The sequence below is a fragment of the Episyrphus balteatus genome, chromosome 1, assembly GCF_945859705.1.
Source record: "Episyrphus balteatus chromosome 1, idEpiBalt1.1, whole genome shotgun sequence".
NCBI lineage: Eukaryota > Metazoa > Arthropoda > Insecta > Diptera > Syrphidae > Episyrphus > Episyrphus balteatus.
Genome location: NC_079134.1, coordinates 113,759,807 through 113,775,069, shown reverse-complemented (window position 1 = coordinate 113,775,069; position 15,263 = coordinate 113,759,807). Strand labels below are relative to the sequence as shown.

Sequence of the window (15,263 nt, the reverse complement as noted above, 5' to 3'; positions counted from 1 at the left end):
GAGGAAAAAAACATTCAGTTCTCTTGTTTTGGTTACTTTTACTTATTGATTTTTAGCTGTAAAGAAGTCTCGAAGCAAATTCAAGACTAAAGAGTACATTCAAAGACAAAGTAATATATTAATTATAAATGAAAATTCAACAAAATTTTTTTAAGCATAATATGCATACATTTTAAAACCCAATATAATTCTTGTATTTTTCTAATAATAATTACATTCTAAAAAAACAAAACGAACAATTTATTTATTGTTGGTTTTTATTTTTATTATACATACATGTCCGTAATGTTATTGAAAAAGCATACTTTGTATATCCAAACCCGTGTGTACACCGTGAAAGTGGTTTATATTTAATTGTAAGCCTAGATCTCCGCATGGCATTTACATCAATAAACTGTACAATAAAACATTTGTATCTGCAAAATACCTTATTTTCCCATAGCGTTTTATTTTGAAAGAATTTATTTTTCAAGTGTTTTTATTTGTTTTGTGTGTACGCAAATTGTATGCGTTTATTATTCTGTATTTGGATGGAATGAATGCGTCTTTCCGTTTTTTTTTTCTCTACGATTTTTTAGTTTTTCTGTTTTTGTTTTTTAAATAATTTTATAAGTTATTCACTTAATTTGTCATTATTTTAATAATCCTATATAATGTAATTAAATATACATATTCATAGTATTTTTCACTTTTATGTAAAAATTTTGAATCTAATTTTATATTTTAGTCAATATTAATTTATAAGTAGTATTTAGATTTTGTTTAATTTTTTCCTGATTTTTTTCTTGGTTTTTTATCGAATTTTTTCTTTTATTTTAATAATTTTTTTTTCAACAAGCACTTTATGTGTAGTTAATTAGTTTCTATTTGTTTCTAAATAAGAACAATTTTATATGTTTTTTTTTTATTACTTAATTATTACTCTGATTCCTCGTTTTGGATGATGTTTTTTTTTTTTAAATGCATAATAAAAGAAATTGGATTTGGTTTAACAGAATTTTCTGTTTTTTGTTTTTGTATGCTATACATTTTCGTAACAAAAAAAACTTATTAAAAATAAAAATATTGTATTATTCTCCTTTTTTTATGTATTGTATTAATAAGTAAATATATGACTACATTATCATACTTTTCTAAAAATGTTTTTTTTTTTTTGTATTTAATTTTTTTTTGTAAAAATATAAACAAAGACAAAATTAAGTGCAAACCTTGAAGTAATTGAATTACATAATTAAAAAAATACAACACTCCTAATTATATAAAAAATCCAACATTGGAAAAATAAAATAGTAATTATAAATAAATATTTGTTTGCGTTTAATTTACATATATGTATTACTTTTTATTACAAGAGTGGTAAAAGTCGAGTCATTCTAAGAATTGTTTGCAGAAAGGCTGTCCAGAGCTCGTTAAGTTTTTTCGATCGTGCCATGAGGAAGCGCCACGTAAATATTATCACGAGCATTTTTGACAATTGATGTAGGTAGTACAATCTGAAATAAGAAAAGTATATAAATGTATTTGGAAATTTTCTTTATAAAGTGACAAAAGTAAGTAATTTTAAGCTACAGTGAACCTTTCAAATTTTCTCTTTCCCATTGTTCAGAGATAAAATAAAACAAATGGAAAAATATGCCCATGTGGATCATTTTCTAGTAAACTCTTCATTCGAGGTGTGCGAAAGTAAGTGGGCTCATTCAGGAAACATTGGGGACTAAATATTTAGTCAACGTCATTTTCTGAACGAAAATTTAGGTAAACGAGTAAATCGAGTTAGGGAGATTTTTCTTGCCTTACTTTACAGTCAACTTTCCAATAAAATTGCCTAAATTAGACGGATTTTTTAGGAGAGCTAACCAATAAGAGACGCGAAACTTGACTATATTTTAGTCTCTAACGTTTCTGAACCTGCCCATTGTATGCTTTCAAACAGCTAACAAAAATGTTGTAAACCATGTTAAAAAAATAGCAAAGAAACAAATCATTTTCTGTCTAAAAAAAATCTAAAGGAATCAGAGAATTTTCGGTATACCTTATACCTAAGGTATCCAGGTATACAGCTGATAACTATGGCTTTCATTTATTCTGATTACACTGGTCGTCAAAAAAAAAAAAATACAGAGAGCAAGAAGTTTTTTAATGAAGTTCTTTTTGATGTTTATCAAAAAATTTATATTTTTTCGTAATATGTTGCTTTTTTAAAATCCAAATCAGAAGTCGCAAACTGAAATTTGGTTTAAGAAACCATTTCATTAAGTCGATAACTTCCCGTCGAAAATGACTTTTTGATGTGGAATTTCGGTCAGGAGTTCACTGCACTATCATGTATGCAAATGAAACAAGAGATAAAATAAAACTATGCAACCCATAAGTTTCCTTACTAGAATATGTGTTTTTTTTCGTTTCCTGAACAATTTAAAAATGTCACTTAATTCTATATTCTTACGGGAAGGTATCTATGATAATATGTACTAGGATTTTAAGGAAATTAATTTAAATTGAGGTTAAATTTATATTAAAAAAAATATATATTTCAGGCGATTGAATATGACGTTATTAGATTGCATAAGTAGTTTTGAGAAAAAAAATTAACTTTGATGTAATTCAATTCAAGAGCGGATCCAGTTTTATTAAATCTTTCGTGCACCCCACCAGCCCTTCTCTCACGCCTCGCCCTGGATCCGCTCTTGTAATTGAACGCAATCCGACCCAAAAAACGCGTTTTTCACAATAACGTCACGGGCCTGAGAAGTTTTGGCTTCAGATTGGAACTCAACACTCCGAAATACATTAGAAAATGATGGCCCTGCTTTCGTTGCTGACCAGTGTTACTTTTTGCGAGATTATTCAGCTTCAAAATAAAGTAAATAAATATATGCAAAAACGCATCCATCCAAAATGGCATGTGTGAGTGAGCGAGAACACGTAATTCCACAAGGCTGGCTACAATAATGCACATGCACATAAGCATATGCCGCACGACATGTGTAAATTTCTTAGATTAGATGGGCCGTATGTGTAGTTGTTCCATAAGCTGTGACTTTGGGTCTTCTAAGAAAAATTTATCTCATTCATAGACAACTTAAACCCATTTCAAAACCAATTTCCTACGGAAAGGAAAAGAGCTACTTTTAACCATGTAACATGACAAAGCATTTCATTAGATTTTGACACAATGTCTTGCGAGTTCATTCCTATTATAAGGTGTGTTTTTATTAAGCCTGGGCTAAATAAGCAAAAAAAAACCCAGTTGGGTTTAAGCCATTTACATGTTCAACGCAACAACACCCTTGTCTCTCGGGCTTAGTTGCTTAGTTGTTGTCGCATTTAACATGTAATTTTTTTTAAGCCCGGGCGTAGTAAATATCACACCCATAGTTGGGCCTTTAACGAGAGGGTGTGCTTTTTGTTTGATTCTAATTAGAAAGGTGCTATGTATAAAGATTTTCTTGTTTATAGTACTCCCTGAAGTGTAAGTTATTTGTATCAAACAAAAGCTGAAGGACGCAATCGTTGTTTTTTTTTTATTTTGACACTTTTATTTAAAAACTCAATGTGTCCAAATGTCTTTTTAATGAAGTTCGAAAAGTCCTTTTAATATTGTTGTGGTTTTGTAACTTTTCGTTTTACCACTTAAAGTGAAGCGAAGTCTCTATTTTGTCCCTTTTTCTTTGAGCAACACAAAATTGAACACTGAACCCAATTTTGGTGCTCTTTAAGAAACTAAAATTTTTATTATACTATGTGCATTAAATATTTTTGGCAAAAAATAAAGTTTATTAAGCAAATATAACATGAAATTGAACTTGCACGTATTTAAAACAACTAAAAGATACATCAAGTAAAGTGAAAATTTGTTCGCTGTGAGACAGTTTAACCTACAAAGCCTAAACTTTGCTTTACCAAACGATTAAAGAATTAGAACAGAATTTAGTTACAGAATGTAGATAAAGAAATAGAATTAGCTTAATGTGTTCTGCTCCTGAATTCATTTCTTTTATTTTATTCGAGAAAAAAAAACAAACACTTAATTTAAAAGTCTTTAAAAAATCCAGAGGAGAATTGGACTTGACCCATTCTTATTCTGAACGCCTCGTAACTGTAATTGTTGCAGCCAAAAAAGAAGCTTTAAAAAAAGTAAGTATACGCCCAAGTGTACCTATAGCAAAATACTTCACGTTGAGAAGCGACTTTTTTGGGTAATTTATTTTTCATTTGTTTTAATGAATAATATTAAAGCTTTTTTTCCGAATTTACCTACAATGTAACTATTTAATAAAAACATTCAAATTTATAAACTTTTGTATATGCAAAATCGGAGCAGGTTTAATTTTTCTTATCTTAACATGTTCTGTCAGATTCATATTATTATTATTTTATAGGCCACTGAAACCTTCGTGGGCTTGCATCAAAAATTTGGGATGTTCTTTCGAACTTTAAAATTTATACACTGAAAAATATACTAAACTCACCTTAACATATTTTTCCTACTCGATGGAAGAGACTCGGGGCGTTGTTTAAACAGAAATTCTCTGAATCCCAAAACATATCTTTCAACATAGTTCTCCCAATTGATTGTTGTTGCATCAAAAATGAAGTTATCGCGATCTTTTTGGCTCAGACTTTGTAATAAAGTCTGGACATTATCATCTCTAAATCTCCATTGATTCGTTGCAAAATACTCAAGGCAGTCAACTGCCTTTGCTATTTTGTTTTGAACACTAACCATTCTATAAAATAAATAATAAACAATTTTAAAATAAGAAATTGCTTGGATATAATAATTTATGTTTATACTTACACTGGTTTTTTGCCTGTTAGTCTAGCGAGAATATCTAATACATACGCTGGAATGTAATGCACCAGGAATCCGTGCATTGTGTTCAATGGTCGACTCATACGTAATACTCCCGTTGGGTACCAAAGACAACCCTCTAATTAGATAACATTAAAAACAATTCCAAAGTGTAACGGCATTATAAAAAAGAATTTACCTAAAGGATGTTTTCGAACTTGCGCAATTGCGTGATTTACGAATTTTCCCCATGTTATTGGATGCCGCTGACCCGTACAACAGTTGTATATGGTCATTCCATTTGGTTTGGCTGTAGCAGTTCTCCATGCGGCTGTTATCATGAGATTAATCACAATATCAACAGGAACCATGTCAGCGACAAAGTCCTTTTCGCACATAATTGTTCGGAATAGGCCTTTGGCAACAGCGGAAACGAGTCCAGTTGGACCGTTCCAGTTGTCCACCCAACCGGCGAACGGTTCATTCAAACTTGCTATGACTAAAAAAAAAAAAATACAAAATTTAAAACAAATTATATGTATTTTGATTCGAAAAGTTATTTCGTACCAATTGATGGCCGAACAATGGCTACCGGCAAGTTTCCGGCTTCCTGGAGTAGCATATGTTCGGCTAACGCTTTCGTAAATGTGTAAGTGTTTGGACGTTTCCCAATCAGAGAAGGCGTTAACTAAATAATTATGTTGGGTGTATTAGAAGCTTTCAAAATTTATATTTAAGACATTTTGTTACCTTGTCAAGCATATCTTCAGGAAGCCAATTGATAAGGGATATAATATCGTCGGGATTATAGGGTGGATCGTATATAATTTCGGATACATCGGTTCGATCACAATTACAATAGGCAGTGGATACATGTATAAGCGCCTATAAATATTAAGTATTTGAAAAAAGAACATTATTTAAGTAGTTCTAAAATCTCACGTCTAGGGACTTCATCCGATGACATAGTTCCACCAAACGTTTTGTCCCGAGCATATTAATTGTGACTGATAATTTGAGCTTTTCATCAAACTTAACTGTGGCCGCTGAATGAAAAACAACTGATACATTCTTACACAGTAAATTCTGTAAAAGAAAAAAAGATCAAGTTAAAAATATTTGGTACAAATTATTGGTATTTTCGATAAAACTTACTTGATCACTCTCAGATATTCCAAGCTTTTCTGATGTAATGTCTCCAGATACTGGAATGACTTTACTCAATTCCTTTGGTGTGTCTCTTCGCAATGATTCGAAAAGCTAAAACATAAAAAATTCAATTGAATTATTTTGTACATTTTATGAAACAACGTTTAAAGATAAAGGAAATCTAAACATCAATTGGAAATGGTTTTAATACTAATCTAAAGCATTAAGGCTCCCTTAATGATATTTAGGAAGCCCTACTTTGGCAGTTAATTGACTGTTGCACTTATCATTACGTCATCACAAGAAACAAAAAGAGCAGAAATGATTAATCTTAACAGCCCCATCACCGAAGCTTTGGCATGGTAAGACAGTGCTTTTTTTCAAATTCCATATCGGACATTTAAGTTCCACTCATTCGATTTGAAACTGAGCCAGTATTCAAAATGTTCAATGAAATTGTTAATATTAGATGTAACTGATCTTAAAATAAGATATTATTAAGACCTTATTACTTGCGGTAAAAATATCATTAAATAATAAGAAGCAAAGTAGAAGTAATTCGGACACTTCGCAATGATAAAAACATTTTTACTTGTTTATTGACACCAAATTCGTTAAGTGCATTATAAAATTTAAAATCACATCAAGAGTTTGTTTTTTTTTTTATTTTATGATTTTTGTTCCAATTTTATGAGCGATTTGATTACATATTCACTATCAATCTTTTTTAATATTACATAGCGTAAATTTGAACTTTTATTTTTAACTCTCTTGTCTCTTGTCAAAAATGAATGCTTTTGTTTTCGACGATTCTTTGATTAAGAATATTATCTTTCAAATCACTTAATATAAAAGTATTAAAGTGTTTCGCATGGTTTCTCAGAAAGAAGACAAATTCAAAATACAAAAAAAAAGAACCCAAAATCGTTTGAAATATTCAAATTTTTTAGGGCCATTTGCTGAAAGTAAGCTAAAATTATTTCATTTCAACATTAACTCTTATATTCACTATTTTTTTCGCAAACTGTCTTATAAGGAATCTTAATTCTAAAGGCCCTATTATGACTCGCGAGTCGAACGTTCGACTCACGGCGAACGATTTGGCAAACGCTCATGTCGTGTCGCCTCGAAAAGCAGTTTTAATAATATAAACAATGTGCTAATGTCATTTTGAAGACACATAATATCTAAAAATATTTATTTTTTTCTGTCGATTCGCAAATTATAAGTTATTAAGTTTCGTTTGAGCAAGCGACTTATAACATTTTTCAAAGAAATTAAGTAATATGTCACTTATAAGAAATTATAAATGAACATCTAAAAACGACATTAAAAAAAAACAATATCCAAGCCATTTAAGAAAAAATGTCTTCTTTAGAAGCTCACAAACCAGAAAGTTATACGGTGGCGGTACAGGTGCAAAGTTATGTCGTCCTGCTGTCCTGAAGCAGTAAATATGGGTGTAGCGTCGGTATTGCGTTACATTTTTGTACCGTTACCCGTTCAAAGTATTTAATTTATAAATGTTAATTTGAACGGTTAAAAATTTTATTCGGGAAAAGCTGAAAGTTTTTGTTTTTAAATAAAAATAACAAAAAGTTTTAGTACGTCATATTTTGAAATCGATAGAACAACACCTCGAAAATGTTATCTGAGGAGATACAAGAAAAAAAAAAACCGGTCTTGGAAACTACTTATATATGATCTACAAAAAATTAAAAAAAATCTATCCATTAAACTGATGCACATACGCAAGGATGGACAAAAGGCATGAAAAAAAACTTTTTTGAACTTCTCCATCATAGTAATGTTAGTTTTTATTGAAATTCTGGGAATTATTGGTGCAGTCCATTAAGACCTTGACTAATAAAATAGAGATGTGGGTTCGATTCCCATCTTAGGCAGCATTCTTTAATTTATACCTCAGCGAGCCAGCTTGAACTGAAAGCCACGAGTGGTTTGGTTCATTGTACAAAAAAAAATTTTCTATTCGTTGTTAACAGGACCGTACCTCGACAATTTGGAGCTGATTTGTTTTTATTATCTGTCAAATTTTAATTTATCTGTCCAGTTTAAAGCAAGTAAATAAAAAAAAAGCTGAAAAATGGCTGTAAAATGTAAATTTATTTTATTTTTTAGTACGTTTTTAGAACTTTCTTTTGACGCTTTTGGAATTTTCTTCATACTGTTTTCTGACACAGTCTTCATGTGATTTTGTGTTTGATTGCGTATACTTGCTCTGTTTATCTTTCTAAAGCAATAAGAGAAAAATAAGTATCATACGGGCATAACACAAATTTATTTAAAAAAAAGTTACGCATACACCACAGTGACCGGTGTTTTTCAGATTTAATTTAAAGTTTAGACTTGGTTGAACTATTTTATTTACTCATTTTGGCTGTTTAATTAGATCTCTGTTAGTAAAAGAAAGCTTTTATCTCAAAACGCTTGACGTCAATAACTCAACACTCGATTTTTTAATTCAGCTGTTTATATAAACAGCAATATTTTATGTGGTGCCAATAATTTGTTAACACTTTAAAACAATGAATTATTAAGTGATTGCATGCATTATTATTTTTATATTAAGCGCGCAATAAATTACGTATTATTCTTCTAATTTCTAGGTTTATTTATACTTTATTCACATGAAAACGCATGTTCAAAATATTCGATATATCCTTTTGTTTATCATTAGTCATTAACCCCTATTAAAAAAAGCAACCCTACATATAATTAAATGATATTGATCATTTATTTACTGTAAGACTAGTGTCATGGTCTGTAAATAGTAGGTAAGTATTAAATAGGGAATTGGTAAACCAATCTGTTCTGTGCAATCAAATATCTGCTAGATAGTGGTTATTCGTTTGATATTTAAAATAAAGAAGAATACTTACCGGCGCATTCAGAAGCTCATGTAGTCTAGCCGACACTTCTTGACCTCGTTTAGGTCGTATCAATAAATAGATGTTTTTTATGTCTGGACATGATCTTAAAAGCTTTTCAACGAGAACCTGAAAGCAAAAAAAAAAATTATTTCAAAGATTAATATACATAAAAACCATAATATTCGCACTCTTTGTGTGGTTTTAAAATAAGTAGGTACCTATACAACTTGATTATATTTATAAAAGGTTTTACTCACAAACCCTCAAGTATGCACAAGGGGTTATTCTCACTCACATCAACACAAGCAGCAAGTACCTATAATATTACAGTTTCCTAATTTCTACTGTCAGCAAAGTTAATAATAATTAACTCTATCATTTTTTTGAATAGATAATTAAAATGGAAAATGGAGACTTTCATGAAAAATAAAAAAACACTATGCTATTATAAGAAAATGACGTGACCACTACACAATTGCCTATGTTAGTATGTATGTAAATGTTAAGGCTTACAGGAATGAAAATGACTAATTTAAGTGCCGTGAAGAAATCGTGTCCAAATCAAATAGTAATTTTGTAGCAGTGGCTAACGGTGGTTGGTTATTCAAATAGCCTTAATGGGTTACACCAACGCGTTCACCGACACATACTTGTTGACGTCGCGCTGCTAACGGCAACGGGTGTGTTAATTAAGAGAAAATGTGAGAACCAAAATGACACAGCTAGCCGCTCCTTGCTTTATATGTAGTGTTTTTGTAATGGTATGGTTTAAACTTATTTTCTCAACTGGAATATCAAAAATCAATACAAAATGACCCAAAGAAAATAGATTTAAGGAAAAACATTGTCAACAAAATAAAATACCCTTAAAAATATTAATAAGTTTAGATTGTTAGATGGCTTCACCAATCTCACATTCAGTAACTTATTGGACGGGCCTACTAGATCGACATCAATTTTGACAATGTCAACACTCAAACGACACACAGTGGCACCGAATGAATTTCTGTGTTAAAAATCCTAAAATATCGTTCGGGAATCAAAAAATATCAATACTCCTTAAAATTGTCCGTACGAACCGAAAAAGTAAAATTCTCACACAGATTTTTTTTTTTGAAATTTTAAGTTCTTTCTCGGATCGGAAAAATACAATTCATATTGAATTCCTTTCTTTCACGAAAACAAATTGAAAGATCCTGTTAAGAAGTTATATCTTCATTTGTTTGGAAATTAATAAAATAAAAAATCGTAAATTCAATAAACGACTTCATTCTTCCGGTCAAACTTTTTGAACATGATTAATTTATAGATATGGGTGTTTTACACTATTTAGGGCCAGTTGTACAAAAATATTTAATCCGTGGATCAGCAACTTTTATCTTCTGAAATCGGAAGCATAGCTGAATTTTAGCACTGGTTCAAGGAATATATATGTTAAAATAGCCACATTCAGGCTTGAACCGAAGTTGACCCGCAGCTAATCCGCCGAAATCGGCGGGCTAAATTCTTGACCCAAGGCTGACCCACGCCCCACGGATTTGGCACTTAGAAAGCGCCAAATCCTTTCCCTGAGATAGCAGAATAATCCATAATGCATGAGAAATGTTTGATCATTGAAATAACAAGTTTAAAATAGCTGTGGTCGTCTGGTCTTATAAAACACACAAATTTCGTTTTTCAACCCCGATTTATGCAAAAAGAAAACCTGTGCAAAACTGTAGTAACATGAAAATGACGTTTTGCAAAAGTTAAATGCGGGTAGAGGGGAAACCACGCAACTTTAAATTAAATCATCATGGATTTGCTTCCTTACAGTCTTAGAGAACATCCCTACAAAGTTTGAGCAAAATCTAAGATGATAGATTGAACGCTTTCATACGGAATGACAGTAAACGGTCCTTAAAAATTGTTGTAATCGAGAGCGGTGAAATTTTTTTTTAACTTTCTTATTTGCCCAATTATACGCTAAATTTTACTCGACTACTGGTGATTCTCCGGGCATGAATTCCATAGAAAATGTCTTTTTGGTATCTCAAGAAGAGTTAGGTATAGAAAAGCTTGTATTTCTCCAAAATTAAGTGCTGAAAGCTGAAATAGCTTTATGCGGAGTGGCAGAATGAAATCAGCTCAAAACGACAAATTAATCATGTTCAAAAAGTATGCCCAGTTTCCTGGCAAAAATTTCAAGAGGGTGGTGGGTAGGAAAGTCCAACTTACTAAGCTCTGCGCCAGAGAGTGGACATGAAAAACCATCTTACTAAGCTTTGCGCCACGGGTTAATTGGTACATTAAAACATAGTTGTTTCACACTTTTAACCTATTCAAAATTATTTATACATTTTTTCTTGTGTAACTTATCATTTTTCTTGCTTAAAAACAAATTGTAACTTGAGATAAAAATCATACATTTATGTAGATATAGGTCAATATGATCTATATTAGCAATTTAATACTTACTTTTCCCATAAATCCTGTTCCTCCGGTGATAAATACACTTCTGCCAGAATAGAACTGTGGTACTGGAATGTAGTTTGACTCGTCGATAAAATGATCCAATTTTGAGGTAGAACTCGTACTGGAACTACTACTGAATATATTTGGCCCCCCATTCAGAAGAATCTGATCACCACTTTCTTCCACTTCCACTAAAGACTGTGCCATTTTGTTTAGTTGTATCTTTTTTTATGAAAACTTCAAGTTTTTTTTCTGTCGTTTTTTATGATTTTTTTTCCTTGGTTTATATGTACATACAAAAAATATTATTTCATCCAGATAAGTTTGTGTTAATAGTTACTTTTTTAAGATCTTGTTTTTAATAAAGGAAGCATGTAATGTGTGAATGCGTTTTGTATTTTGCTCAAAATTTGCATTTATGTATCTTTTTGTAATTTAAAGATCTACTATTTTTGATAGACAATCAATAACTAAAGTAATATCAAAAAATTTCTATTTATTCACTATTTTAATTTTGTTCAATTTGTTTACCGGCTACTGGTCGTAATCATTTGAAGTTGTGACATTATGTTTCATTGGAATTGAGTGGAAGAAATGCGGAAGAAAATGATTTTGCTATTGAGAGTTAGAATATTATTATATGTCAGTTGAAGTTTTGTTTAAAGAATAGGCTCCAAATGTTTTTTTTTTGTTTGTTTGTTTTGTTTTATGGAAATTGTTGCGTGTTTTTGGTTTTTCGTTTGAACATTGAATTATTTTATAAATTTAATTATTGTTTAGTAGAATCGTTCTAGATTTTTGAAAAGTTTTCATCAACTACATAGAAATTTTCTCTTCGCATCTAACAAATGCTCCATGTTGCTTAAATTAGACGCTGAGTTCAACAACAATCTCTAGCATACTTTAAGAGATCTGAAAGTAAAATAAAAATTGTAGATTAAATTATTGTGCTATATCATTGCTATTAAAAAAAAGTGTATTAAATTATATAGGTTACTTATGTATGTATGTAAACTCCTGCTCAAAATTAACGCACACTTTTTTTTTCTTTAGTTATACCCCTGCATCTTGTTTGAAATGGCTTTAAAATTATTTGTTGTATTTTTTTGTGTTTGCTTATTGTTTAGCAAGTCAGAAAAATGCTAAATTGCAACAGTATTATTAACCAAAAAAAAGATAAACCAAATTTAGCAATTCAAGGTCTGAAAACTGATATTAAAATAATTTTTGTCTTTTTAAGAAAAAAAATTTAAAAAAATGGAAACGCGTGACAGTTCTTTCCAATAATTTTTTTCAATACTTGGCATTGTCTCCTCTAGCGCATATGGTAATTTGGAGTCGTCTATTCATTCCACGAATTAAGTTTTGAAGGTTTTGTTGTAACTTTTCTTTCACTGCAGTTTTCTGTTAATGAAGAATGCTTGGAGGTGGATTTCGGCCGCAAATGCATTTTTTTCAACATTTCCTAGACATGTTCTATTGAATTTACATCCGGATATCTGTGTGGTCAATTCAAAGGTGGCACATTTTAATCATGAAGATATTCTCAAACCACTCTAGCATGCATTATCGTGCATCAGACTGATTTGTGGACCAAATCTAGGGGTGATTGGAACCGCATGCTGTTCGAGAATATCAGCCAAGTATCTTTGGGGACTTAAATTAGGTCTAGGAGATCTCACTAACTCCGTAGGTGTTGTGAGGCAGAGTTTACCCCATGAAAATTTATGACTCATCTCTAAAAGGTTCGCGGGTTGACAGATAGACTTCAGCATACCTCTCCAAATCTTCCCCACAAACATTTTATTTCATACCTTCAATTTAAGCTAACTCCTGTCTTATTTGAGAAAATAACCACGATACTGTGAGATAAAGTAATAGTAGGACTTTTTTGTAAAATAAATATGATGTGCGTTAAATTTGAGCAGGAGTGTATATATATTTTTTTTTTTCAATATACAACATATATTTTTTTCAGATCTGAATGGACTGGGATTTGATTTTGATTGTAGGTGGGAAAAATATTTTTATTAAATAACAATGTCTCACGCCTATTCACTTTTTCAGCTCAATTTCATGAAAAATTTTTAAATAAAAACTAACTGAAAAATAGGATTTCAAAAAGAAAAACAAAAATTTGGATATTACATAAATATTTTTTATTTAAGATTATTGGGAGCAAGCAAACGGTTAAAATAAATCTATTGGATTTTCAAAACATTTTCAGTTTTCATAGTCTAGTTTATAATTTAGACTACGATGAAATCTCCTCAAACTCCAATTGGTTTTGCAGTGACTAAATTTGTATTGGAATAGATTTCGATTAGATTTTTAATTGTTTGGTCGAGTAAAAAGTCTTTAAACCACTAAGGATCAGACCTTAATCCTTCCATTATTTAGTCAAGTTATAAACCTTTAAGGCGAACACTGCTTTCTTCATTGAATAATTATCTTTGGAAAAGTATATTTGAATTTCTCATACTAAACTGCTAGATCGTTTTTATATCTTCTGCCCATCTAATTGAGAAAACTGATCAAAAGCTATAAATAAAATAATCATTCTCTATGAAAAGTCAAGTATTGTGTATATGTTTTGTATGTAGATACATCTGATCACAAATTTGCAAGTTTCAAGTTTATATGCTTGTTATTTCAACTAATTTGATTTAAATTTTTAATTTAATTTATGATCACTCTGTTGCAGCGTGGTTCACTTGGCTAGACGTACGAGAATTATGTTTAATATATTTTTTTTAATTATTTTGGTTTTTTTTTTATTTATCGAAAAGAACAATACATTTTTTGTCTAAAAACAAATAAGAGCACTGTATTTTAAGTCCTTAATTAGTAGATACTTAATTACATATGAACAAATTTTGAAAAAAAATTTGTTAATTTTTTTTTCAAAATTTTGATTTTGAAAATTTATTTTTCAAAAACTAGTCCTTTAACCAGCTTTATTTAAAAACAAGATACAAGAAGAAGTAATTGGCCTTACAACGAGTAAAGCACGAATTTAAGTGGACCTTCGCTCAAGAGGGCAAGCATTTGCCCTCACCACTAATCTATGATTGATTTGTTTGGTTTCTGCAAAGAAACTCCTGTTCCTTCTTTTTTAAGGACGAAAGCACCTCGATTTTTAGCGATATTCTATATGAAAAACGAAGGCATCCCAACTGTTGTTCAATTTATTTGAACTTTCACAAAGGCGCTCCTATTTTTAACACTACCAACTTTGAAGAACAAGGCGCCAAATGTTCGCTTTTTATTTAATTCAAAGGCACCATTATTTTTGCCTTACGCCCGAAAATGTATTTCTTTCATATCGTTCGTTTATTTGAATTATTTAAAAGTTTGCAAATGTTGAATTTTGTTAAGCTCGTAATATGGTGTCATAAGTGTCGACAAGAGCTATGGGTCTGGAAAAAAATTGACCAAAGTTAAGAAAAAATATGCATTTTGAAAAATAATAATTGAAATTGAAAGTTTAACTTTTTCAGAGGGCGCTGGGTTTTATCTTGCATAGAGGCTATGGTATTGGGCTTGAATTGTAGAGAATTGCCTTTTTCCACATTATCTTTTATCAAAATGTAAGTCTGATTGTTATCTCTATTTCGATTTTTTATTTGCCCTTTAAAATAAATAATTTCTCATATAAACTTTGTCAAAACTTTATTAATAAACATTAAAACCATAATTTTACAACTTGGCGTCCTTTATATCGCAGTTAATTTTGTGCTTCCGTAGAGAGCTTGGTTCATATTATAATTTTTGTGTTTTTGATCAATTTTTATTACCTTAAAACAACAATGTATAAAAGTGGATTATGTAGGTGGGTCTACAATTTGTTTAAAGAAATTTTTAAGGTCTCTCTACAACTTTAATGTGGTCTTATAACATGACTTTATAAATTCATACAATTAAATTCAAAAATAAATCTCGATTTATCGGTAAATAAATGTGTAGGTATGCTT

At 30.4% G+C, this 15,263-nt stretch overlaps 1 protein-coding gene across 10 annotated transcripts in view; it reads right to left on the bottom strand.

Annotated features, from left to right (window-relative positions):
- Window positions 1–239: 239 nt before the first annotated feature.
- LOC129907616 (putative fatty acyl-CoA reductase CG5065) overlaps window positions 240–15,263 on the bottom strand; it is a 64,488-nt gene continuing 49,464 nt past the window's right edge. For all 10 annotated transcript variants that reach the window (XM_055983901.1, XM_055983900.1, XM_055983903.1 and 7 more), the window contains 10 exons: window positions 11,293–12,201; window positions 8,845–8,961; window positions 5,951–6,055; window positions 5,738–5,881; window positions 5,546–5,680; window positions 5,363–5,483; window positions 4,995–5,294; window positions 4,802–4,934; window positions 4,473–4,730; window positions 240–1,493 (listed from right to left, as the gene is read on the bottom strand). In XM_055983901.1, coding sequence (XP_055839876.1) covers window positions 1,346–1,493; window positions 4,473–4,730; window positions 4,802–4,934; window positions 4,995–5,294; window positions 5,363–5,483; window positions 5,546–5,680; window positions 5,738–5,881; window positions 5,951–6,055; window positions 8,845–8,961; window positions 11,293–11,496 — 1,665 coding nt within the window. In that variant the 5' untranslated portion in view covers window positions 11,497–12,201 and the 3' untranslated portion in view covers window positions 240–1,345. The remainder of the gene's footprint in view (window positions 1,494–4,472; window positions 4,731–4,801; window positions 4,935–4,994; window positions 5,295–5,362; window positions 5,484–5,545; window positions 5,681–5,737; window positions 5,882–5,950; window positions 6,056–8,844; window positions 8,962–11,292; window positions 12,202–15,263) is intronic.